Source organism: Pleuronectes platessa, chromosome 22 (genome assembly GCF_947347685.1).
Source record: "Pleuronectes platessa chromosome 22, fPlePla1.1, whole genome shotgun sequence".
Classification (NCBI taxonomy): Eukaryota; Metazoa; Chordata; class Actinopteri; order Pleuronectiformes; family Pleuronectidae; genus Pleuronectes; species Pleuronectes platessa.
This window is the reverse complement of record NC_070647.1, coordinates 6,390,525-6,416,427: the sequence shown is the minus strand read 5'-3', so window position 1 is coordinate 6,416,427 and position 25,903 is coordinate 6,390,525. Positions and strand designations below refer to the sequence as shown.

General features: G+C 42.6%; 2 protein-coding genes across 4 annotated transcripts in view; one reads left to right on the top strand and one right to left on the bottom strand.

The window, feature by feature from the left end:
* Positions 1–16,317, bottom strand: part of gas2l3 (growth arrest-specific 2 like 3) — a 30,537-nt gene extending 14,220 nt beyond the window's left edge. Inside the window, exons 1-2 of the mRNA XM_053415007.1 lie at positions 16,217–16,317; positions 2,107–2,159 (exon numbers count right to left, since the gene is read on the bottom strand). Coding sequence (XP_053270982.1) covers positions 2,107–2,130 — 24 coding nt within the window. The 5' untranslated portion in view covers positions 2,131–2,159; positions 16,217–16,317. The remainder of the gene's footprint in view (positions 1–2,106; positions 2,160–16,216) is intronic.
* Positions 16,318–22,942: 6,625 nt separating this feature from the next.
* Positions 22,943–25,903, top strand: part of arid2 (AT rich interactive domain 2 (ARID, RFX-like)) — a 35,566-nt gene continuing 32,605 nt past the window's right edge. The window contains exons 1-3 of one of the 3 annotated variants that reach the window (XM_053414893.1): positions 22,943–23,145; positions 25,463–25,648; positions 25,773–25,866. In XM_053414893.1, the coding sequence (XP_053270868.1) occupies positions 25,557–25,648; positions 25,773–25,866 (186 nt within the window). In that variant the 5' untranslated portion in view covers positions 22,943–23,145; positions 25,463–25,556. Of the gene's footprint in view, positions 23,146–23,192; positions 23,474–25,152; positions 25,322–25,462; positions 25,649–25,772; positions 25,867–25,903 lie in introns of those variants that run through there. The other 2 variants (XM_053414894.1, XM_053414892.1) reach the window with 2 other exon arrangements.

Genomic DNA, 25,903 nt, shown 5'->3' with positions numbered 1-25,903 from the left:
TGCAGCATCAGTACAGTTCAGATCTACAGGATCAATATCCTCACAGGGAGACTTTAGATAACACGCAATACCAAACCAGTTTTTGTCTTTTGTTGTCTGTGCTTTGAATAATTATGAGTTAACAAAACATCACGTTTCCATTATTTTTAAATATAGAGCTTTATACATCAACTAATCAGACGAAAATATAAATACTTTACTCCCCAATATCGGTAATATAGCCTCATATATATCCATATCGGTCAGGCTCTACTTTCAATTCCACAGTGTCATAACCAAATGTGTGTGACTATTTTAGTACATTTGCTCCCCACTTAGAAACTGTTAGTTAGAAATGTATTGAATTATAGTATTGGATATTTGTTATTTAATGCTAAGGAGCTGCGCTTAAATCAAAACAAGTCTAAACTTATAAAAGAAGACAGGAAAGTTTTTTTCATTTATGAAAGTAACATTTTAGACAAAGCACAGACAAATCTGATGCGTCTGACGTTTCTCTTCACAACCTCGACGAGTTATCGGCACCAGTGTGCTACGTGCACGGCCCTGAGATGCATATTTTGCATATCCACAGTCTCCCTGAAGGGTGGGTGGGGGGGCCAGGATCAATCCAAACCAGATGACAAAGGCATGTCCCAACGAAGTTCTGCCATGTGACAAATCTGCAACGCGATCGGTTTGTTGTTTTGGATGTTGGGGATGGCTTGCACTTCGTTGCTGGGAGGGGACTGGGAGGAAAGAGAGTGTTGCACATTCCACCCTCTCCCCCTAAAAAAATGTGGAGAGGAGGAACTCCTTAGGGTCTCGGCAGTGGAACGTCAGACATGCACAACAACAACGAGGCGGCGTGCTGAAACACAGGTGGGCCTGTCCCAGCTGCCGAGTGTGAGACACATGTCTGCGGTTCTTTATTTAATCCAAATAACTCTGGTAATGTCGGGGAAGTTTTTCTTAAATTTGGCCCACAGACCGTTGAGGGGATTTATTGCTTGGACACTGTGAATGACTGGCCTATAGGGGGCGCTTTAATGAGGACTCGAAGTCAGGTTCAGCCCTGATGGGATGTAGAGATTTCAAACTTTGTAATGACATCCAGTAGCCTGACGTTGTCAGACTCACAATTCTAGTCAGAATGTTAGTCTGAGACTGCTCCATTGGGCTGTGATTATGGGGCGTGTTTCAACTGACCAGGAAGTAAAATTCTTCTTCGCTCAATTGGATAGACCTACAACCAATCAGAGCAACGTAGTATGTGACGTATGCTAAGCAACGCATTGTGAGTTATTTACTGGGTTCACATCGGACGCTTCAGCGCAGCGCCAAGCCTTAAATAACAGCTGGCTCCCATCCACTCCCATGTTAAAACTTTGTGCCGGTCACACCGGAGGCTGAAACACCGCGAGGCAGCCTTGACGCAGCGCGGTGCTTCAGCCTCCGGTGTGACCGGCACAAAGCCGTGCAGCGATCTACTGGATCAACGGGTGATATTATTAGCGCTGCCCGGCGGTTCAGCGTCGCTTCAGTGTCCGTTGTGAACAGCCAAGCGCCGGGGCGATAGGGATTAGCGCGGTGCTCTGGCGTCGCCTCCACGTTCTGTGTTCCTCTTTCAAAATGAATGCGCTGTCGATGTCTTCTAAAACAGACTCAATGGCAGCATCTACACATCTCAGCTCGCCAGCGGCAGGCATGTTTGTTGAAAACGAATTCAACCCAAGGGCACTTTGATGACGTGGTTGATTACGTTACCGTTGATCATCTGTCAATCATCGTATAAAGCCCGCCCTGACAATCTGATTGGCCCGGTCCGGCATAATTTTTTCCCAATGGAGCGACTCCAGACCGAACTGCCCGACCAAAAATGTTGTGGGCGGGGCTAAATTCGTCTGGCATCCAGGCTAGACATCCAGCTGAACATGCCTCAAATCCAAAACGTGGGTTTGAACGTGCAAAGGGTGATGAAATCCAAACGGTGTCATGATTCATGAAAAACAACATCTGCGAACCAAACACTGAGTCGGCCACGTCGATCTCCAGCCCGATGGACTACATCTCCCTCCACGACCAATCACAGTGCACCTCATGCAGCGTAGACGGGGATGAACTCACCTGGATGCCGGTCTGGACAGCCATGACTGCGATGACTGATTCACTTCTTCATCCTGTGGAGAGACGAGAGAGGACTTTCTGAATACAGGTTGCACATGATATCTGATTATGTAAAAGGCACTTTGTTGAAATTGTATCAAATAGATGACTTGATACGGTTCATGAGATAATCAATTACAATTTTCAAACTGAGTCTTATTATGACTCACTGGGGGCAAACAGAGTAGTTACAGGGCTCGAGAATCTCTTCTCTCCTGAGACTGGTGACTAACGTGAGTCGTATCATCACCACGGAGATCCCAACGACAACCTCCACAGAAACAATGGTCAAACAAATAAACTACAGCTCGCAAGGAAATAGTTACAGTTCACGACTCATTTTAAAACCAGAACAAGACTTAACTAACTAGATATAGTTTAGCTGTCAAGCATTCTAGGGGCTGGTGGGTAGATTTCTGAAACTGGACAGAAGCAGACTAGTTAAGCCTAATCTTTAAAAAGGTCTAGATTGTTACTCAACACGCAGACTGGACAGCGGAAGGAAGACAAAGCAAAAGCAGGGAATATCATGCATAGAGCACATTTCATTGTCTATTCTTTTATCCCCCATTGTGGCATTTTATGCTGTAAATTATGCTGCCTAATGGGCTGCATCCCTTGTGGGATTTATGAATATATAATATACATCTCCTTCTGACCAAATTTTAAATGCTAAGGCAGAGACCTGGTAGGCACCTCCCTCAGATTAAGATAAAGACCATCCCAATACAAAATTCAGAACATTTATAGAGTGAAAACTCAGACAAAATTAAATTAAATTTACAGATTCAACATGTAATATAGTAAGAGCCAAAATGATAGAAGTGGCAAAATAAAAAATCAATAATTCAAATACAACCAATTCAGTTCCCCATCCAGCTGTACACCAGAGCCTGCTGACTCGGGTCATGACAAAGCCAAGAGAATGACCCGCAAGATTAACTGGCTCCACACAGTGACTTTTAAGCCTCATTCAACCCTGATTATCTCATCAGTTTCTAAACGAATTTCATGTGTCTCTTCTATTCCAAATCTAATATATTTTTATTACTGTCCCACTGATTCTCATTGAAAAGAAGCTTCCGATTCCAGCATGGAAAAGTCAGTCACTTCCATTTTTGTCAAATTTACTATGTCATGAGCATGTAATCAAATTTACAAGGAATACATTCAAATTTTGCAGGGTTTTGAATACCATGTAGTGAATGAAGGCCTGTTAAACAGGATTTAAGCTGCGAACAGGCACACAGGATGTATCAAACAGCCTCCTGGGTAAAAAAAGAAGAAGGGAGGATTTAGTTTTTACTGGACAGAGTGAGTTTGAGTAAATCAGACTCTCTCACGGGGAAGCGATGATGTTAGTGCGAGTGCTCCTCGCTGGCCTGTCCCACACAGGATGTGAAGGATTACCCCCCCGACTCTCAACTGTCCCAGAGGGTGTGCGTTTGACAAAGAGAGGGCGGCGGGTGGGGGGAGAAAGTAATCACAAGCGCCTAGATCCTAATAACATTGATCATTTGCACAACACAGCTGAGGCAATAGTCTGCCGCTGGAGACCCCCCGCCCCCAAACCCCCTCAGTCACCCCTCACACAAACATCAGTGCTGAGCCACGGTGGGTCGGTGAAAACTTCTGCACTGCTGTATAAATGTTCTGGTGATTTCCACCGATGTCAACACACACAGAGCGAGGAGCATTCTAAGCCACAACTGCCCTCAGAACCACGCACACACAAAAAAAAAAATCACATCCTCAGCTGCTCATCCAAAGGCACAGAGAGCTGTGTCCAGTCATCCGACACCAGAGCTGTGATGGAAGAAGATGCCAAGTCAGCGGCCAAGGATGGGACAGGGGACACAGGAAGGATGACAACACGAGACGACTTACCTCGGAACAAAAACAGTGCGGTACAGAGCGAGGGAACAACTGGGATCAGCCTCAAGAGCGCATCCTCGCCACTGGTAAGCCCAAACCCCCCACTTACTACGCTGCTCTTCAGCACTGTCCAGCCAGAGCGGCTCCTGCCTCTGTGGTTCCACGAGTGAGCGGGGAGGGAGAGGCAGCGAGAGAAAGACAGGGAGGAGGGAGGGAGGGAGGGAGGGAGCAGGAGGAGGTGCAAAAGGAGAATCCATACTAATGAAGTGGCTACGCTCCGCTAAGCTCTGCCGACCCGCCTCCCCCTCAACAATTCTGTCACAACGGTACCCTCTCACAAAGCCTCCATTGTTTTTTTTTAGCTTGCCACCCTCCCCACCACGCACACACACACACACACACAAACACACTTCTTCTCATCCCCATATCCAGAAACCAAACCAGGAACTCCCCAATCAGGATGCGATGAAACGGAATGAGATGGGATGGATAGAGGAGATGAGGTGCAGGGTTGGGGGTACCTCCACTTCCTCCCCCCCCCCCCCTCCAACGCTCACCACAACAACCCTTGAACCAATGCTCAGCAGAATGTTTGGGGTAGGAAGCAGGAAAAAACAAAAGACAACGGCTTCGTACTCTGATGTGTTTTTGAAGTTGTCAAGTTGAGCCTGTTGTGAAAGATTTGGCCGGGGCGTGCACGTAGAGAGGGAATTACTTTGAGCATGCAAAGTCTGAGTAACAAACAACAGAACACATGACGTCATGCCGCTGAGCCACATGCACAGATGTTGGCTTTCCACAGCTGTTTCAACCAGCTCTGTTATCTGAACTACAGCGTCGTTTGACTGAGATGTGCTATTCACACAAGGCAATTTGACCCCCAGCATCTTTGGTACATCCATCACTCAACACTTGCAAAGTATGTTTCAAGAATTAGAGAATGCAAAATACAATTAAAAGCGTCGTAAGGCAAAGATTCACAAAAGGTAGTAAAACCCTGAAATTAGACTGAAATCTTCACTGGACTGATGTTTGGCTGAAGACAAGAATTCAAACGCAACCCAATGAAACCACAACATGCTTCTTTTTGAAATGTCAGTCAGTTTTAAGGAATCGGATATAAAATTCTGGAGAATAACTCTTGATTTGTAAAGGACAGATGATGGATTACCTCGAGAACTTTCTAGCTCAAAGCTTGATCGGTCTTGATCAAGTCTGAAAAGAATTCAAGGGTCATTGACGTTTTTTTCAAGTATTGTTGGGAAAAATCCTCAAGGTTACAAATCTGAAAGAGCAGAGCCGCTGACAGAATGAGGACATTTAGGGTTTTTCGAAGAGAGGAACAATCCAGAAAGGCTCTGTTTCTTTTCAGCATGTAGGCGTTCGTCAAGGGTCCCACTCAGCAACGAGGGACAAAAGGGCAAATCTTTGGCTTTGGACTCCAGTTGTGTGCATCTGGGGCCCCGGCAGACCCTGGAGAGAACAGACTCCCTACAGGGACCAAAGGCTTTCAGACACAGTCAAATGTCAAACATGGAGGAGGGGGGAGAGAGTCGCAGCCAAAAACAGAGAGGCGAGGACAAAACATGTCTCAGTCGTTGTGGACTTGGGAGTGGTCAGTAGGAAAGTTCACAGATTGACACTGCGACCCTTACGGCGACCACGCAAATACCCCATGGGTCACTGAGCGGAAAAATATCCGACAATGCCGGCACTATTCTATCGTCCGTCTGTAACTTGCATGTTCTTCCGCTCTTTCAGTAAATCAGATTTCCGCCCAGAAGACTTGAGATCATGGTCTAAGGGGCCAAGTATGCAGCCGAGCCTCTTTGCGGATCATCTTGCATCGTGAGGAACAAATTGTACATGATGAGAACAATGTAATTCTGAGACATTTCTGCAACCAGAGCAGTGTGCAAATTTGGAACATTCCCAAAATAATTACAGAACTCAACATTGCCCAAGCATTAGCTTTTCCTCAGGTGCACGTGTGCCATTCCTATATTTCTAAAGCCCCATACGGATTAACTGAGCTAATGAGGCACTGAAACCCGGGACACAAAAGACCCTGCTCATGTTTGCGTTACCTAACCTGTATTTCTTGTAGTGAGTAACATAAAGGCTTTGTTTTGGGTCATATCCCCTAGGGAGAACTGCTATTTCCAGACTCAGTGGACCCGATCACTTTAACATCAGCTGGCATTTCGTGTGCAATATTTAAAAAAGAAAATCGCAGTGTTAGATGCAGCCTGAACCGGTCCCTTGTTGTGTGTTGTGTAACACCGAGTGGGACAGTGGTAGCAGCTGAAATTCAAAATAATTTAAAAAACATGTGGTGTTTGGCCCGTGGGGACGCTCGTCCACGTGCAGGCTGAGATGTTATGATGTGATGACTGTTGATTGGACTTTGTGTACCCACAAAGATATATATCCTTTCAAACACATCTTTTAATAGAACATTATACTTACTCATAGGGATAGATATAAACAAACTGTGACAGCTAATTAAGTCAACTTTGCTCCTTTTTTTTCTCTGCACAGGGCACAACAAATAATTTACTTCCTGATAGGAAAAGGTGCCAAACAAGAGTGGAATTTCCTTTATCCATGCACATATGAGGTGTATAATTAACTTTTACCCTATTAAAGATCTAGTCCAAACTTCCCTGTAGCCCGGGCCAAACATGGATGCTGTCTGTGTGTGTGTTTTGAGGGTGGGGGGTGAGACATCTGTCCGCGTGTGTTCCCCATGCAGGTCGCTCCTCTCTCCATCTCGCTCTCGTCCCAGCCGGTAATCATATAAGAGGATCAGGGCTATTCCAGACAGCTGAGCGCATCCACCTCCACAACAAGTCGTCATCACAACACACTGCCGTGCATGTGGTGCACCCATGCAGCCTGCAGCGCATCCGGCAGTACATGCACGCACCCGTGCATAAGTGCAAAAATGAAATGAGAACACATTATGTAATGAGTTAAAAGTAGAAGGTTCAATCGGTGATGTCACTTGGTTTTTCCGCTACATGGATCATGTATGTGGAGTGAATAGAAACAGTAAACGGCATTAAAATAAAGTTTTGAAGAGCTCAATCGTTTTTTTATTTACTTTGTGGGAATCTCCAGAAGAATTGTTTTACTTCATTATTCATTTCCCTGAAGGTTGGAGCAACTGGAGCACATGATAAAGACAGCATGTGTTCCACGCAGCTTTCCCTCCTCTGTTGTGCAACCAACGTTTCTACTGCACATGTCTTTCAGTGGCTCTAATACATGGGCTCTGCTACACTCAAATGTTATCACTGAAACAACTTCCAAAAGTGAAAATCTTTGGTTGCACTGTTCAAACTGCACATGACGGAGCCTCTAGGTGTCAGTTGAAGTGCTTTAATTGGATAATCAAGCGATGCCTGGGGAGAACTGCGTCCGGCAATGTGTGAAGCCCCCTGAAACAAACAGTCAGGCACTTTTTGGACGACTAAAGGAGATGAGAGACAACTTGGCTCTCAAGCTCTCTCTCTCTCTTTAACCCTCAGCTACTCCCTTCACTTTTCATTTGTACAAAACCGTGAATGGTTTCTTGCAGTTTGTTCGAAGTGTCCCATTATCTCCTTACATTGAAGGTGTCACACCCTCTCTCTGATGGCAGGCTTTTCCACTCGTGTTGTAATGTGGCCGTTCAGATCAATACTGGTCCACGATTAAATCGACCGCTTCTTAAACATTATATTTTACACCTGCAGGTCAAATGTGTGTTTTGATGTGAAAAAGAGCACGGTTCTATTCTTGGTGATTGAATTCGATAACATGAGCAGGCAGAAACGGGTGAGTAACATCTTTTGTGTTTGTGTCCCCAGTACCCGTGATGTGAAGTGGCCGTGGGCCAGCTCGGAGGGCCACTGAACCTCCTGTGCCCTTCCAGCTCCCTGCAGTCCAAAGCGGTTCTGCTGGACGCGGCTTCTCCCGAGGGAATACCAACTCATCCTCTATTAAACTCCTTCCTGCTGAGCCCTTTGTGTCTGGTCTTAATTACCCTGTCGGAGGAGCGTTTCATTTAGAGCCTGGCCTCCCCCTTTTTTGTTACAGAAGGGGCCTGGCTGCACTGTGCCGAGAGGGAAATCCATTCAGTGGTGGGAGAATGAAAAAAGTAAATATACTTCAATAGGCGGCTGAACAAGTGAGCTCCGCGTGATAATAACCCTTTACTTTCTAAAGCAGTTCATTGCTCTGTGGGCCTGTACAAGCTTGTTCTTCAAGGGTTTCCATGGTTGGAAAAAAAAAAAAAAAAGACTACTACTCATTTAAAAAGGATTAAAACATTTCTTGGCCTCCATCCGGTTGTCCTTGTTGGAGAGGTCTGTCCTTAGAGGTGAGACAGTGGGAGTAAAGCCCATCTTAAAGGCTTGAATGGGTGGGACCCACCTGCCAATCCCATTTTGATTTGTTGATGCTAATCCACGGCTCACTACACACCACCAGGCCTGCTCTGGGATCTGAAAGCCCCTCGGTGCTGACTCAGGATCAGGCCTCCCGCCCAGCTCTCCATAACCGCGATGAAGAGAGGAACCGATGGAGGCTGATTCCAGGTCGGTAAAAAGAGCCCATGGGTGTCTACAGATAAAGACCTCACGCATGTGAGATGCCAAACAAGATCTTCCTTCAAGTCGAGACTTCAAACAAACAAACAGAAGATACAATCAGCCATGTATTTACCCACAACGCGTTGGGCACAACAACTTCCCACCTTTATCTCAACTGTTTTAGAGCATGACAAAATATAGGCTGTTTATTTGGGCAACGTCCCCCATTTCAAAGGTCTGTCCCTCCCACCGTCAATAAGAATGGATTAATCCTGGTATCCTGGTTATTGATTTAGCGCCTTTCTCCTAATGAATGCAACACCAGTGGTTGTCCGACAAATGAGAACCTGGTCAGACGATCGACCGAACAAACGACCACTCGAATGGGAAACTACGCCCAACAAAGTATGTCAGACACAATAATGTTTTTCTATTGAAATTAAGATGAAATGCTTGTGATAACATGTTTATTCTCATAAAAGCAAACAAAGCCAGTCGTCGCTGGTAGTTAAAACAAACAGGATGTAAAACTTCAAGGTTTCAAACACAACATCTACAGATACAATTTTATAAGAAATACTTTGTAAAACAGAATACCCCAACGATGACTCGGATCATCCCATCTTTCGATGACAGGCATTTCCTCACCACACTTCCAGCATCAGCTGTTTAGACATGGATGAATGGAGTGTTTAATGTACTCATGTGACTCATCACATGAGCTGTTCGGAGTCTACTGGGTCCCAGTGACCTACATGTGGAAACATATCTTCGCGAAACATAACGTCACTACACGAACAGCAACAAACCAGTTCTCTCATACAAGTATTCCATCTTGGCGCTGCAGTGTCTGTGAAGCCTGATCCATCACTTTAAGCAAGTATTTCCCCATTTTTTAAATTTCCACTCTACATGATGTCAGTTGGCTGAGTCAATCAGCGGTGCCCAACACACACAGCATCCTTTAAGCGGCAGCAGGTCTGGCAGGATGCCCAATGTTTCTGCTGACCTCACAAACACACACACACACACACACAAACTCACTGCAATGACATCACTACTTCAGTCGCAACACAGACTGGCCGTTTGAAATACGTGACCACACAAAGACAACTTGACCGTTGATCTTACATCAGCTGTAATTTAGAAGGACCTCGCAGCTAATGGTCAACCCATAATGCATCACTTCATGTGTTCATTCACTCCTTTAATGAAGTGGGACGTAATAACTGTTGACAGAGTGAGGCCTAACAGGAGGAAACTAACGGTTAGAGAGACCTTTTGGTTTCCGAGGTGCCATCTGTCTAGCGGCCAAAACTCCCAATTTCCAGGGTGTCCTAACTTCTACTGCTGTAAATTTAAAAACAGTATGTGAAGCATAGCTGAGTCTCTTCTTTACAGTCAACATATAACTTTATCATTTAATTCTATTAGCCTTACCGATGACATGTGGCATGTTACATTTAATCAGTCGGCTCACAATAACTTTTGCTAATAATGAAGGATTTTTTTAACCAACAAACCGAAGTGAACCATGTCCAAGCAGTCGACCCCAGCGTGGCCCTGTAGCAGGTTTGTATCAGGGTCAGTTCAGATAAGCCTGTGGGGCCCAAACAGCCAATTTGCCCTTTCCCCACTCTTCAGGGGCCAAAGAGATGAGAAAGGTCAAGGGGCCAGGGAGCTCAACCTAATTAGTCAGGTTGTTTTGTCACATAATAACCCTGGTTAGTGTATTTGTGTAGGTGATAGGGAGGGGGCAGGGGCAGAGGGTGGGATTTAAAAAGTGGGGCACCTTTCACCTTAATCAGCCTCAGCGGTGCTAAGACGTGGTGTGAGGAACACGGGCCCTTACATAAACAAACTCATAGTTCCATAAGAGACTGTTTACAGGAGGGTTTTATCGATACACTTTAAAGTCCCAATACAGTGGAAAACAGAGGGGCTCAATCAACACAGAGCTGGAGCTGTGCTTATAAGATGTGACAATATCAGTGACTATAAACAACTTGTGATTTTACTCTCCCTGCTATCAGGAATGTGAATCAGACTTTTAATAAACAAGCCTCCACATGAGGAGTTGATTTCTACAATGTTTGAATAAAGCCGTTTTCACATGCTTAAACTTGTGCATTAATAGATGAATAGATAATAGGACCAGTCCCATCCCGTGCAGGACACCATCACAGCACCTGCTTCAGCTCAGACTGATCCAGGTAAAGTGTCTAAAGGTCATTCTTGCAACACACTGAAAACTCAGGGCCCAGTCAAATATATGGGAATGTGTCAGGAGCTAACCGTCTCCATTTTCTATCTGTGCAATTCTGTTATGCAGTTTAAATTGTATATATTTTTCACTTATATATCTGTTCTCTTGTGTTTTACGCCTACTCAGTAGTTACTGGAAACTGTACCCAATCCTAAGAAGAAAACAAATCTGTGACATGAGCTGGTCTGCAGACACAGTCCACATGACTGAGATAAGTTGAGTTCAACTGGTTCATAAACACAGTCGTTGTGCCACAGGCTGTAGAGTCCAGCAGCTCGACCAGAACTGGTTTAATGGACAACTACATAAGTTTCACCAGTGAGACTTCAACATTTAGGATACTACTACTTTGTTAAAGGACCGATAGCTCAAATAAGGGACTGAGTAGTAAGAAATACTAAGTATTGAATTTGGCAGTCTACTCTACATTGCAGTAACATTAAATATTTAATTGCAGATAATGATTTTTTTTTTAACTGATACTGTCCACAATATGAATAAAGCATGACCTTAAAACTTTTGTGATTATTTACAGGAACTACATGTATCCAACTAAACAATAACAGCTCCACACACACACACACACACTAAACAGCAGATGAGACAAAGAAGACTTAATGAGTTAAAAATGCACGTGGGGACATATGGGCGTGCGATGCTGCGTGTGTGGACACAATGGAGATGATAATGAAATCTTGGATTAGCCCTCATTTATTGAGGGTGCAGCTTACAGGAGCAGAATGAGACGGGGGTTAGGGTCGTGTGTGTGTGTGTGTGTGTGTGTGTGTTTGTGTGAGTGAGCGCGGGTCTCAACTTCTTTCGGGGCCTTTGCCACTCCAAAAACGCCAGGCCTGATGCCAAAGATCAAGCAGATGGCGATTATGAAGATCGCTGAAATTGAGGTTGCTACTCACGTGTGCACGTTCTCATTAAGGGCAGTGACAGCTTCGCCTGACACACGGTGACGCACTGTTAACCGTTAAGTTTGTTGCTGTTGGTCTGAACCATGGTGGGAAACTTTTCCAACAGAAAGTCAGAGGGGTTCATCAGCAGGAACAGCAATTAGATAGAACTTTAGTAACTGCCATCCCTCTCAGTAACAGACTTTTCTGTTCCTAGGCCAATATTCTCAACTGGAAAACAAAACTATATCAACAACCTGACATTTCCTCCTGCTGACAGCATCTGTTGCTTACTGTATGTTATTTCCTGCTTTGTGATGTGGTCCAATAAAAATATCAAAACAGAGCTGCACTAGCTTTATGTAAATAATCACTGTATCATCTAAATCATCTAAATAGCTACAATTAGCAACAGTTTAGACTGTTTGACCAAAGTGGAAACCCACCGCGACGTCACCCATTGGTCTCTGAGCTAACGCTTTGAAGCCTCGAGTTTGGCATTTTGTCCAGAGCCATGTTGGTTTTGCGTAACCAGAGGTGACCATATTTGGACGAGCGGGGGTTGAGCCTAGCTGAGAGGGGAGAGACACTGCATGCCCACCTTCACCTGTGACATGCCCCCACTGGACGAGACTAGCTGTCAACCATCTACGTCTATTTTACAGGGTTCCCACGCTTGCCTTGAAAAAAAAAATTCCATGCTACCTCCTGATTTTCCAGGTACCATATTAAGTAATGATCTATAGGCCCCTGAAGCTTTCCGCGCCCCCCTCCCCTCACAAACACAACCCCCTAGGACACCTGACTACTAACTTGATTTAAAAGATGTGCCAGTCAAGTCTACATTGTAAATGCTTAGAGATTATGTCTTATTGATATATCAATGCATGAAATAATGCAACAATCTGTAGATGAACAACAATTTATTGAACGGGAACTTTGAGACACATGAGCACTGGGATTGATATTTGTTCTCTCTTCCACTCCTCTCCTATCTTATCCTGTCCTGTCCTCTTCTCTCCACACCTCCCCTCTCGTATCCGCTCCTATCTTCTCTTCCTACTCTTCTCAACTCCTCTCCACTCTTCTCCCTTTTCCTCTGTCATCCTCTACTCTTGTATCCTCCTCTTTCATCTTCTCCCCTCTTCTCTTCCTCATCCTGAATCTACAGCGTGTCATTGTCACTCACTCCTGTAATGCATCACACATTTGAGATTATGAGTCTTACGTAGAAGAGGTAATATGCCTACTCTTACTCTGTAAAAGCTTTTGTAAATCAAACTAATGAACCTAAAAGGAAAAACATAAGGCTGGTTCCCCTGTGGTTCCTCAGTACAGCAACCTAAAAAATGTCTCACCCCAAATGTTCCTATTTAGTAGTATCATTTTTTTAAAGAAAAAACGAAAAATCACAAAATAGCTAAAAGTAGATATATGAATGAATGTTACAAAATTGATCAAGACTAGACTGGTCATGTCAACTAGTATAGAAGTAATGTCACAGCCTAATGTGAAAATGTATTGGTAGTTAGCTAGCATTGCTAACCATCATTAATGAATCCAAATTCAAAACAAACTCCCCTAAATGTGGTGAATAACATGGTTTTAGGAAAAGTCAATGAGTGAAATACAGATGGGGATCGAACATAGTTCTAGTATTTTAAAAGCAAGGTAAAAATTACGTCAACAATTCTAGTGTAAGCTGAAGCTAGCAAGTTGCAGCTTGCTAGCTAGCAAGATTGCACTGCTTACTAACTAACGTTGATAAACCCAGGTTTATCACACAGTTGAAACACAGCTTCTTACATTTGAGGATAAACTTGCATAAGAAGTTTCACTGTAGATGTCAAGGCTCCCGTGTTGGCTGGGAAATGCATGTATTTGACCCTTCTATTGAGATCGCAAGTAATGTTTCTCGGTTATTATTCCCGAAGTCCACCAATCCGAAACTATACTTTTAAAGTCCATATCACCAGGTTGCCTCATCAAATTCCAACATCCAATACACCAGATAGGATGCCAAGAGCATGTTCTACAACATGGGATCATCCATTTCTATCTACAGTAAGAGCTGTTCACATGTAAAGGGTTTTTATAAACTTATCTTAATTCTGTGCTCAATAGATTCATTTTATTACTATTTTACACATCATCCAATACAATTTTCCAGGATAACTGTTTCAATTTCCATGTAAGTGTTCACTTTTGCTCAGTTTCCATGACTTTTCCAAACCTGGAAAATGAAAAAATAAATTCCATGTTTTCCATGGTTTCCAGGTACCGTGGGAACCCTGTTTTACTCTATATAGAACCATAATTTACTAAATGGACATCATGCTGTACTGCAGAAAACTTGAAACCAGCAACAGAGACCCTAATAAACCTAGGAAAATGTTAACTGACATTATAAATCAAGTGAGAAATAGGCCATTCGAGGGAATACAGGTTTCAGGCACTTACACTTCACTATATCCATTTTTAAAAACAGCTTTTGTTTTAATCACTAAATTGAGTCAATAAATATTTGACCACTTGGGGGAAGCTCATCGAGCTGTAAACACGACCCTGACACTAACATTTAATAAAAGGCTAAGATAGTAAAAATCACCAATGATAATTCTCTCTAGATGTATCTCATATTTACCAATCTGTTCAGTCTGAGATCAAACCAGTAGACTGAAGAAAACTAGAAGGGTAAAAATAATCCAACACTGGTGAATGTGTTTCCCAGTAGGCACTTAGCTCTGGTTAGAAAACAGGTTACGCTGATTTGTTGTGACTTTGAGATTAGAGAAAGTTCAGACTAACAGGATTTAATTTGGGGCGAGTAAGAGAATTAACAGCGGGAACAGAACCGTTCAGTGTTGTAGCATCACGAAACACAACAGGTTTTTGTGTTCACATACAGCTTCAACGGACTTGAAAGGTTGCCATGATACCAGAAGTGCGTTGACCTGATCACTGACTCTGACTGTGATGTAATACGATGCAGCTCCATTTCTCAGTGACCGGAGCGGCTCAAGCCAGAGGGGTCAAAGCCCACCCATCAGCTAATTGTCCTCCAGGCCAGGATAGAGACGCTGGAAATTACTGGATGTGAGGTTGATTGTAAGCAATGAGTGTGGGGGACAACACAATGATAGGATTGTTCATTAGGAACAGCCCGTGAAGGGTGAAAGATAAACATGTTTTCCTTTAAGTCACAAGTTACAAATCACATCCCATGTTTTCTCAAGCTTTTAAGAGTTTTCTTATACACTAGCATTAAGGGTTTTTGTGCCACTCTGGCTGGTTTAAATGTTCTTTACAAACAAACGTGGTAATAAATAGCCTGGTTCAACATTTTGCATATAATGGATGAGGTTAAACGAAATGGGCATCCTTCCTGATTGTCAGGCTCGAATCAAAAGGTCAAGAGATAAATTCTGGCCATTGTAAAACAATCCATTAAAATCCTCATCACCAGAGTGGGGATGGTGGTTCCCTGGTGAAATCCCTCTCTGCAGGAAGCACCTGCTGAGCCTTTGCTTCATCTCTCTTCCTCCGACAGGAAGCCAGGGATGTTCCCCCTGTACAGGAGGACTTCATAAGAATGTGACCCTCCGGAGTGTGTGTCCTGCCACAACAGGGGCAGCAGCAGGAAACATGCCTGTCCAAAAAGGGGAGTTGCACCCACAACCCTCACCTCTCTTCTGCTCTTCCCAATGAAGCCACGTCAAACACAAACATCCACGTAACCCTATGTCATCATCATCATCTGCCACAGCCTCACATTACTACCACCATGCATCACCCTGAGCAGACACAGCCTCCAGGGTCATATGTGCAGCACCAGTAAACCACTGATCCTCTCACCCATTGACTCTCACTTGCTGATCAAGGGTCACTGGCTGGGAGCTGTGGTTTTGATTCACTCTTACTACCCGTCAAAGTCAATGAAAGTGTCACTATGCAACAGTGAAATCTGCCCAGTAAAGGGAATGTGGACTGGTTTAAACTGCAGCTGCACCCTCGACACACGTGAAAAGGTGTGACACGGTTAGTAAACAATTAAGCAAGTCAAGGAAACCATAAACCAGTGAATGGTGCTAGTTAGAATCTTCAGACAGGCTGGGAGTTGGATGTTTGACGGGAGAAACAATAAAAATATCACTGTTAACTTCCTCATACTTTAGATACAGCACTCTGTTTAAGCTGGTCTTCACTATTTTCAATATCTGATGGGACTTTCAATCGGTCTTCACAATTATATTAAGCACATAATTTGTTATTGTTTGTGTATTTTCTTTGGGAACCATGTTTCCTACTTCCACGAGGCTCCCTCATGGATTTAGTCGAGAATGAATCCGCTCTCTCTCTCTCGCTCTCTCGCTCTCCCAGACAAACTTTCCCCGTTTCTTTCCCTCTTTGATAAAGATGAACATAAAGACAACCATCGGTTTGTGACTTACCGGAAATGTTGGAGGTGTAAAAGTCTTCAGGCAGAAAGTGTCGTGGTAGTTTGAGTCCGTTTGTCCTCGAGGAAAACTTGAGCTGCTCCTCCTGATCGGCTATGAGGAGTTTGACTCATGCGCTTCTCCGCTGATGTGTGTGAGAAGCGCTGTTCGAACCAGCCAATCACAGCACGGCTTCGGCTGGGCGGGGGCGGAGTCGCGGTTTTCACCTGAGTGTAATTTATTATGAATTCCCATTCATAATAATAACAATAAACTTCTTAGAAAGTGCTCGCATAAAGCTTGAAACCGTAACCGTGGGGATGTTAATGTAACTGGTGAATGAGATGAACTGACAAATAAAAAACTGTGATTGTTTTCAAACGTTTTCCTGTTTTCTCTTTGGAATTATTCGGTCTTTTTTTACATCAAGTGTATCGATGTTACTTGAGGTCAAACCACTCCTACTCAAATATACTTTTTTATTTATTAATGTATTTATAATCCATTATATTTATGATCCCAAAGTCCTGGAGGAAGTTTTCTAGAAGCAGCAATGTCATAAAGGTATGCTATGTAACTTAGTTAATATACATGAAAGGTGAAATGTTATTACTCTATTCAATCATATTAATAGATCATTATTGCTGATGAAATTTGACCTTAACATGTCCTACTTACAGACTAAGCGGGATTCTAAAGTAGAATAAGTAATTTTAAACTATTTGATATATAGCATCATACTTTTTTCACATCCTCAAATGTTTCCCATGTAAAAATATGAATTTGTAAATTGTTGGTATAGTTGTCAAATCAATCAATTCAACTTTATTTGTATGGCACTTTTCATTTAGGTTAGAGATACACAAGTGACTGATCATCCAGCTAAGACAGGTTGAGACCCAAAAGATACAACAATGACCAATGACAATATAGAATCGAAAAGTCATAATAGCTCAAATAATAATTAAAGCATAGTCTGGTTAATATATTTTAAAAGGGAATAAATATTAACATTGTGTAAGAATATAATATGTTTAATAATATTAAACAAACTGATGCAATAAAAAAAGAGTAAGCTTTACCACACAGATGAAAATAAGAAGTCATGTCCAAATATCATTAATTGGAGGCCGGGCTGTACAGTACGAAGAATTCTCTCATGTCCTGAATTTTGGAACAACTAACAGACTCATGCCAGAGGACCTGAGGCACCACAGTGTATCATACACTGAGCATGTGAGACCCGAATACACTGGGGCAAGACCATGAAGTGCTTTTAAACACAGGCAACCAGGGAGAGGCCTTTAAAACAGGTGGGATGTGTCAGGAAATAGATCTGATCCAGCTGAAGATTTACAATATTTTTGCGCTACCAGAAATTAGAGCGTCACAGTGCGTCAAGCAGGCTCGATATAAAGTATTCATCCGTTTTTCTATGTCAATGTGTCAATGAGAGGAAGACAAAGCTGCATTTGGGTGATGTTTTCATGTTTCATTAAAGTTGCATGATGTCGTTTTTTTTGGGGGGGGGGGCTTTTTCCCTGGTGACCCCTGAAAACCACAAGTGACGCCCCCTGGCTGACAAAAAGATGACGATGTTGACTTCCATATACAAAAATCACCAAAATCAAGTAGACCACAGGAAGCCTGGCTTGTTTCATACAGGGAGGATGATGAGTCTCTCCAGGGGCTTATGGTTTGGATCGTGAGGGGGAGGGAGGACAGGTTTGTGTTGAGTTACAGCCGCACCCTTGCCATTGTGGAGTTGCTCCATGGCAGCCTCTACTACAACCTATTCTTTTTGTTATTAATACTAGAGGAAGCAGCCAGTCTTCCAGCTGCCGAGCCTGCCTCCCTGCCAGATGACCATCTTGAATTCCCTGAAACTAGATATTGTTCTGCCGTTTGACAAGTAAACACACACAACTACAGTGGATGGCAATAAACAGAGACATTTTATTTGAGACAAATGTAAACATAAACTTTACATCATCATTTTCCTTCTGCAAAAAATGTCCTGGATGTTACATATTGTGTTAATGTGCAAATTAAACATTTTGGCTTGTGGGCCTGAGGTTAGCGTGCTTGTAGGTTTTCTACTGCCATAAGCTGCTAACCATAAACAGTGTGGTTTACTTTTTTAAACAACAAGTATTGAATGGATCCTTCACCCAAGAACGAATCGATAATGCAGATAGCAAAATCAAAAAATGACAACTTGTGAAAAACATTTTAGTCCTACTTTCTATATAGTGATTCAAGAATTCAACCCCTGCAGGAAACATACATGAAAATCACCATCCCTTTAAATTTCAATGCACTGTTACATTTTACTTCAGGGACTTAAAAAAGAATAGAAAATTAATGTTTACTACAACACTACAGACATCATTCAACCTTCACAGTCTCAGACCTTCATTATCTCATTAGGGCTTAATGGACTCAGGCAGGTCATGAGGACTTGTCAGCTGAGGATAAATTCTCCGAGTCCTCAGACCTTGTGGTAACACTCAGCAGCCGTGGACTCTGCGCTGAGCAACTGTGTCACCGAGGATCTTAAGAAGAGGCTAAATAATGTTCTCAAAGCAGGTTAGGCGGTAATAAATAATCAAAGTGGTAGTAGCTGGAAGTTTCCATGCACTCTCTAAATGTCATTAAGAAATTGAGTGGAGCTGTGGAGGTCATGACAAGATCAGGATGACCTGCTGTGGGCAGATGGATTTAAAGTCGAGCTCTTACTCAATTCAGCTAAGTATGGTATAAAAAATATATCCCTCTTGATGCTTTATAGTACAGGTGCAGAACACCATCTATTAATATATCCATCCATCCATCCGTCCACCTTACTAACCAGAGGTCTTTAATAGGATCCAGCCCTTTTGCCCACCAGATATTTGTCATATACATTTGTCATGGTTGGAATAGTACAGGTGTTACTAAATTGTTCAAATTAATTCAGCCACCGTTCATTCACTGAGTTACACCTGCTTTTCCTATGTGGCAATTTTTTTGGTGAAAAAAAAAAGGGGGAAATACGATGTTCAAGTCTCTTCCATGTAAATTATTATTGTGCAAACTCTGCAAACGCATACATGAGGCAGGTTGGTACGATGACCTGCTGAGAAAACCTTGCATTGGACCCCTCAGAAATCAACACTGAAGTGTCCTGAGCAAGATATTCACAGTAGGAATTTATATTGAGATTCCTTTATATTTCTGCTTCCCCGAGATTACAAGTCAATCCGACTGTGTGGAAGACTTGACTTCTTCCTCCCTGTAATCTCTACTGTTGATGCATTTATTTGGGTGTAGATGATGCTCTTTCCTATAACTGTGATGGTTAATGCTGCCGGTGCTCGAGACCCAGTTCCTCGTTTTTTACAAAACCTGAAACAAACTCTGAATCTAGAATCTATTACTATCTACAAAGCATCTATGTGGACATGTTTGTAGGATTTTATCAAGAGAACAAGTCAAACTGGCATTACTGAAGGCTGTGTTCCATTGATGGGCCAGTTTCATGCCCTTCCTGAATGGAACAGAGTAATTGAAAAATGACCTTGTCAATAACTTGTATCAACAAAGCAGCACAGGATAAAAAACAGGAGGTAAAGTACAACATAACCAGGGGCCTTTAACACAGAGGGGCTGAAGCATGAAAACACAGTGGCAGCTGATGACATATAAAATGTTCACAGTTGTGTTTAATCTTCTGTGATATGCTCTGTCCCACTTACATTGCATATATATACAAATGTGCTCTACACACAGATGCTCCATATGGAGAACAAAGCACAGAAAAAGACCAATGTTTTTTATAAACCACTCTGGGAACTTTCTGTGTAGCTTAAGATCCAGAGATAGATCACAATAACACTAAAATGGCACAAAAAAAAAACATGTGCAATCTGCACCTACGAAGCCATGTTATCATATAATACAAATGAGAACGCTGTCAATTAAATAATACTGGGGAGTATATAATGACTCAATAAGGTCCAGCTGAAGGAGCCAGCTCCCATTCTTTAAACACAAGTGCCACCTAGTGATAGGAAGGTGAAACTGAAACACTTTTTAATCTGATATCTGCTAATCTGGTTAGAACCGTAATACAATAACTTGGACTCTCACAGGACTTGAACCTGAACATTAAGTTATTCTCTATGTAGATGATGGAGGAGCTGGTCTATACCCAATCAGCACTCAGGTCTGCAGTGTTATAGAAAAACCAATCAAATATTAGCTGTCAAATTATATATGTATTATTATTTGAAGAATATAAAAGCAAAGGAGCAGGTACCTAGGGAGCAAGATGTGGGATATGTAGAGTTCCAGCACAAAGAGTAACTTTTAGTCACCTAACCACCTGAGTTAAGAACTTTAAAATATAAACCCTCTTACAGAAACATTGTTGTGATCAACATTGATTTGAATATTGACTGAATTTAGTGTCTACATAATCCCTATTATCCACAAATACACAGAAACAGTAAGTAGTTTCTTGTTTTTCCCTTTGTCCTATTTACTTAAAAGCTGGTCTCTGGATGGGGGCTGCAAATTATGTTCAGCTCGACACCCTGTACACTCTGGATCAGGCTGATCTATCTGACCAGCAACAGCACTTCGATCTGACCACAACATAGAATAAATACAGTGCAATGTGTTATTTTACATTAGACATCGGTAAAAGAACAGATTTCTATACATTTCATTTTAGAGACCAAACAGAGATCAAATTCTTATCTTTATTTATGTAATTATTTATTAATCAATATGGGAACCAGAGGCACAATCACATAGTTCAGTATTTGTGCCATGTGGTTATATTCATATCACCTTGGATTTTGTCAGCAACTGACATGAACTTCTGTCTCTAGAGGGATCCCTCACTTGTGGCTTGTTTTTCCTGTTGAATGTTTTTTGGTAGTTTTTACTGACTATAGTTGCAGATTCAGACCTATGACGTAAATTATGATTTTGGAATATGGGCTATACTAATATTATTTGTTTGGCAGGATTAATGCCAATGCAATGAATTGGTCATTCAGCTCACTGTGTAATGTTGTGAAAGCAAAACACAACTTTACTCTAAACTTAATACTTCCTTAAAAGCATCATTCACATGTCCTTATAATGTTAACATGAAATAAACACATTTAATATGCATCAAAATGTGTCTGATTTTAATATGGATATTTATGTTGAGTCCACATTCATTTTAGGAACACGTAGTCCTAGATGCTAAAAAAAACTTTAAATACAAAAAGTGCATCTGCATTACATAAGTTTTGCCTCATTAGGATCACTAACTCCCTCCTCTAATCTCCCAGCATGCATCTTAATCCAACTGTGACTGAATCCAGTTGAGACTCTCTAAACTGATCCTCCAAGTACAATATGTTCCCAACAGACGGGAGGTGGATCCATCCCATCAGTTTACATATGAGGCACAATCGCCAGGAGATGGAGCCATTTTCCACCAAATGGCCCCAGCCTCCCCCCGCCTCCTCCTCAGTGCTCCAGAGGCACCGACCTCAGGCGTGGAGGCTGCAGGGAGGTGTAAGGACGTTAGATGCAGTTTGCCTCCCACTGGGATCTTTTGTCTGGGTGCTTGGAGGCAGCTTGGGCTCACTGGCCCCATTTGCGCCATATGCCACGAGAGGCCTTGCTGTCACATCAGATGAGGACCTCTGTGTGATGGCATAACTGACCGTGCAGCCTCTAAGTGCACATTTACAGTCAATGCACACCATTCATCGTTTTTTAGATGCACTTTAAAATGGTGGCTGCGAAGAGGTTAAGAAAAGAAGAGCTCAGCCTGTTTTTAGAAAACTGATTTTGTGTTTGTGTGTACACTGTTACAGCATCAACGCATAGTATCATACAAAGGTTGTCATGATAATATGACATACACGCTCTGTTTATGATAAATACATAATGAATGCATTTCAGACTCTAGTGGATTCTTGGGGACTCTGGTGCAGATTATGATAATCCACTAAAGGTAAAATAATGCATCTCGTCTTTCACAGTTTCACCTACATTACATGAAAGTTGATTTTACACTGCTCATGAAAGCTTGTACTATTGTAAAGCTCCATGAATGGTCAGATTGCTGTGAGTTGAGGAACAAGGGAACCGCTCGAAATCTTATCTTGGAAATAAAATGTATTATTATTGTAGCAGCATTTGCATACCTTTGACCGAGGATTCTCGCGCCTGACATTGACACCATATCAATTAAATGTACAGGTTTATGTTTTGCTGCAGGCCACATCATCCATCTATCATGTTGACATTTCTGTTGCTCCAATCAGAAGCCCTAAGAATGTGTGAATTAACCCCAACAAATATAAATTTACTCTCTAGAATATGCCAGTTTATGTGTAGGAATACAATACAAAGCACTCAATGTTACCTATAGACCCTTTGACTCCAAATATGTCAAAGATTCTAGGTCTGCACATAGATTACGCCGCATCACAACATAAGCAACACATTTAGTCATTCTAGCAAAGAATTCGCCATCGTATACGACCAGAAATACATTGTATTCAATCTATATGATGACTGAGGCCCTGCTGTCTCCTATCAGATTAATTATATGTATGAATGGCTCATTTGTCCGCAGTAATTCAGCCACAGCAACGATGTTATAACGAAGCTGAATCTTTATAAATAAGGACAAATCAAGTTAATTAAGAAGGTATTATCATATTTAATGTCTTATCAGCATCTTTGGTCCACAGGATAGACAGGTTCCACCATCAGCACATCAGTTATTTAATCCAACAGAGATCATCAGCCAAGTTAATAACTTCTTTCATTAACTAGATAGTAGTCGCACAATTGTTTAAATGCTGTTTAATGTTGGAAACAAAGCAACCAGCTACAGATGCTACTCGAAGGTACACACGACGGCTAACTAGCCTGTTAGCTACAACGTAAGTTTTTCGCAGCAACTGAAATATGTTCCCTCTTGTGCTGTTTTAAACCGTTTGTCGAGTCATTCATCTGAATGTCGACAAGTGAAATATCGCATTTGCTTCGAAAGCTTCTGCGTGAGCTGCCGGAATCCAGAGGTAACCCAGTTAGCATCGCTAGCAGTGTTAATACAGGACAAAAAGCTGACACGCTAACGACAGCCTCGGGTAAAGCTAGCGTCCAGAGATAGCACCCCGGGAGAAAATAACTCAAAATACGGGTTAGCGTGGCTGGTCAGCGGCGCTAGACTGTAGGTTAAAGTCCCCGTCGGCGCGGAGATGTCTCCCGGTAAGTGGATTAACACAAAGTAGTCGGAGCCCGGTTAGCCGGCGCCTGCTAAGCTAACAGAGCTAGCTAGCGCGCCACCGACTCGTTAGCCCAGAATTCGGTTGAAGGGTGCGGAGCCCGAACAGGCGTGAGGTGAACTCCGGTGTGCCGCAGTTTGTTTGCAGACGACCGGCACACTTTAGGGGGAACCACACGCAGGGACGCGCACTTTTCCGCTGTCTAGAGTCAAATCCTCAAAATGGGGTCTGCTAACGTACGTCTCCGCCATTTTGTGACAGGTTTTTCATTGTGCAAAGGGGTACGTGTAATGGTTGAATGTAACCCCATCAAGAAGATATCCGCCTGGCAGTTGGAGGGAGAAGGGATCTGGAGTAATGTTCAACCTTCCCGGGAGAATAGAGTCGGTCTGAGGTGGTCAGCAGGGGACAGGGGCGGCGAGACGTCCAGTGTAAAAGTTCCCACAAACAAATCACTATAAAATGTAATAATCTGCAGGGATCATCTGTGAACAAAAATCAAACACTCTTGACATCAAACGATACAAACAGATTATTTGAAGAAAATGTTCACCCGTGTGAGATTATGCATTTTAAATTGACATGTTTATTTATTGATATTCCAACAAAAACCACAACATTGCAGCCACCGGGTCTAATAAGACAAATCAAGTGTATTTTAGAGTTGTACAAGGGTGGGAACGCTAATATTCACTAATATTTATACTCTATTATAATAGGTTGACATAACACACAAAGATTATAAATTATTTAAATAAGTCTGAACAAACACATTTAGGTCAAATATGGATATTACAATACATAAGGCCATCAGTGAAGGCAGATTATCTCAGAAATGGGAACTAATGTACTTAATGTGACTGTAAACACTTTGGTGGTTTGTTCTGCTGACAGTAGATTGTTTATAAAATATTAAAGTCATGAGACATAAGGCCCTCAGTTCAAGACAATTATTTCAGAACTGTGTATTAATGTGGAAATAATTTAGATGTAGTTGCAAACGCGTACATTAAATTGCACAAAATAAATTTTGGATGATACCTTACAAGTAATATGACTGTCAACATATGACATTTTTTTATTTAGAAATGTGAATGAATTTCCTAGTTTTTCCAAAGTAACTGTAAACACGTTGGCCTCCGGTAAACACTAATTACTCATATTGACAGATGAACTTATCTTGTATGATTGTGAATTTAAAATGTATATATATTACATTTCAGAAGACTGCATTGCTAGTTTTAAGTGTCTGCTACTGTGATTTTTTTCATTTATCATGAACTTGTAGCAAAGTGACTATAGTTTTTATTTCTTATTGGAGCTAGTGGTCAATATCAGTGAGCCTAATTTCCAAAGCTATAAATATCCTCAGGGTTCATGTCAGCCTGAAATATAATGTTTTGTTCCCACTAAATAGACTTTAGATGTCCTTTTTGGGGTGGGGGGGTTAACTAGAAGGCTATAGTAATTAGTGCTATCCCCTCCCCCCACGGGACATTGAACAAGTACCTCCTGACCCGTTTTCCAAACAGAGAGGCGAGTTGTCAGACGGTCCCTAAAAATGAAAACAGTCTCTATTGTTCCAACACCCGCTGCGCTCTGGACGGCTGCGCTGCCGCTGGTGGCCACAGAGGGCGCTGCACGCATGGCAGGCCGGGCTGCGCGGCCTCCACATCTTTTTGTCTGAGAACTGGATCCTCCGCCGCTCCACAGTGTGCGCGATAGCCTCGGAGCCGCGTCCGCAACACACTGTCAAACCAGTCCGAACGAAAACCACCGCGACCGAAAGCATTAATTCAACACCGTCCGTCATGGCGCTCCTCATCTGCCGGTAAATCGCTCGTATTTGCGACTGCTTGCTGGAACTTAGTCCGGGCTTGAATCGGGCTGGCTCTCTGTGTGCATCAGTCTTTATTAGCGAGCTGCCGCTCTTCTTGCTATCAGCTATTTCTTTAACTTTTTAAACACTCAGCTTCGCGAATGACTGAGCGCCGGCGGAGTATGGGATCCTTGGTGTCTTAAGAAGCGACTGAAGTGGGCTTTAACCGTTTTTGCATGCAAAAACAATGGCAAATTCGACGGGGAAAAATCTACTAGATCAGCGGAGGAAAGGACAGGCTTTCCTGGACGAGCTGCGGCAATTCCACCAGAGCAGAGGGTGAGATCGGGGTTGCCTTTCTTCCCCACAAATATAACTTCAAATCCTATTCGCCCGCCACTGCGAGCGAGCCAACGCTGTTATTTCAACATATGTGCGTGTATTTCTTGTGTTTTCCACGCAGATCGCCGTTCAAGAAGATTCCTATCGTGGGTGGGAAAGAGCTGGACCTGAATGCTCTCTATGTCAGAGTCGTCGCTTTAGGTGGATTTGCTAAGGTGAGTGGGAACTAAAAGTGGGTTTTTTCGCCACACT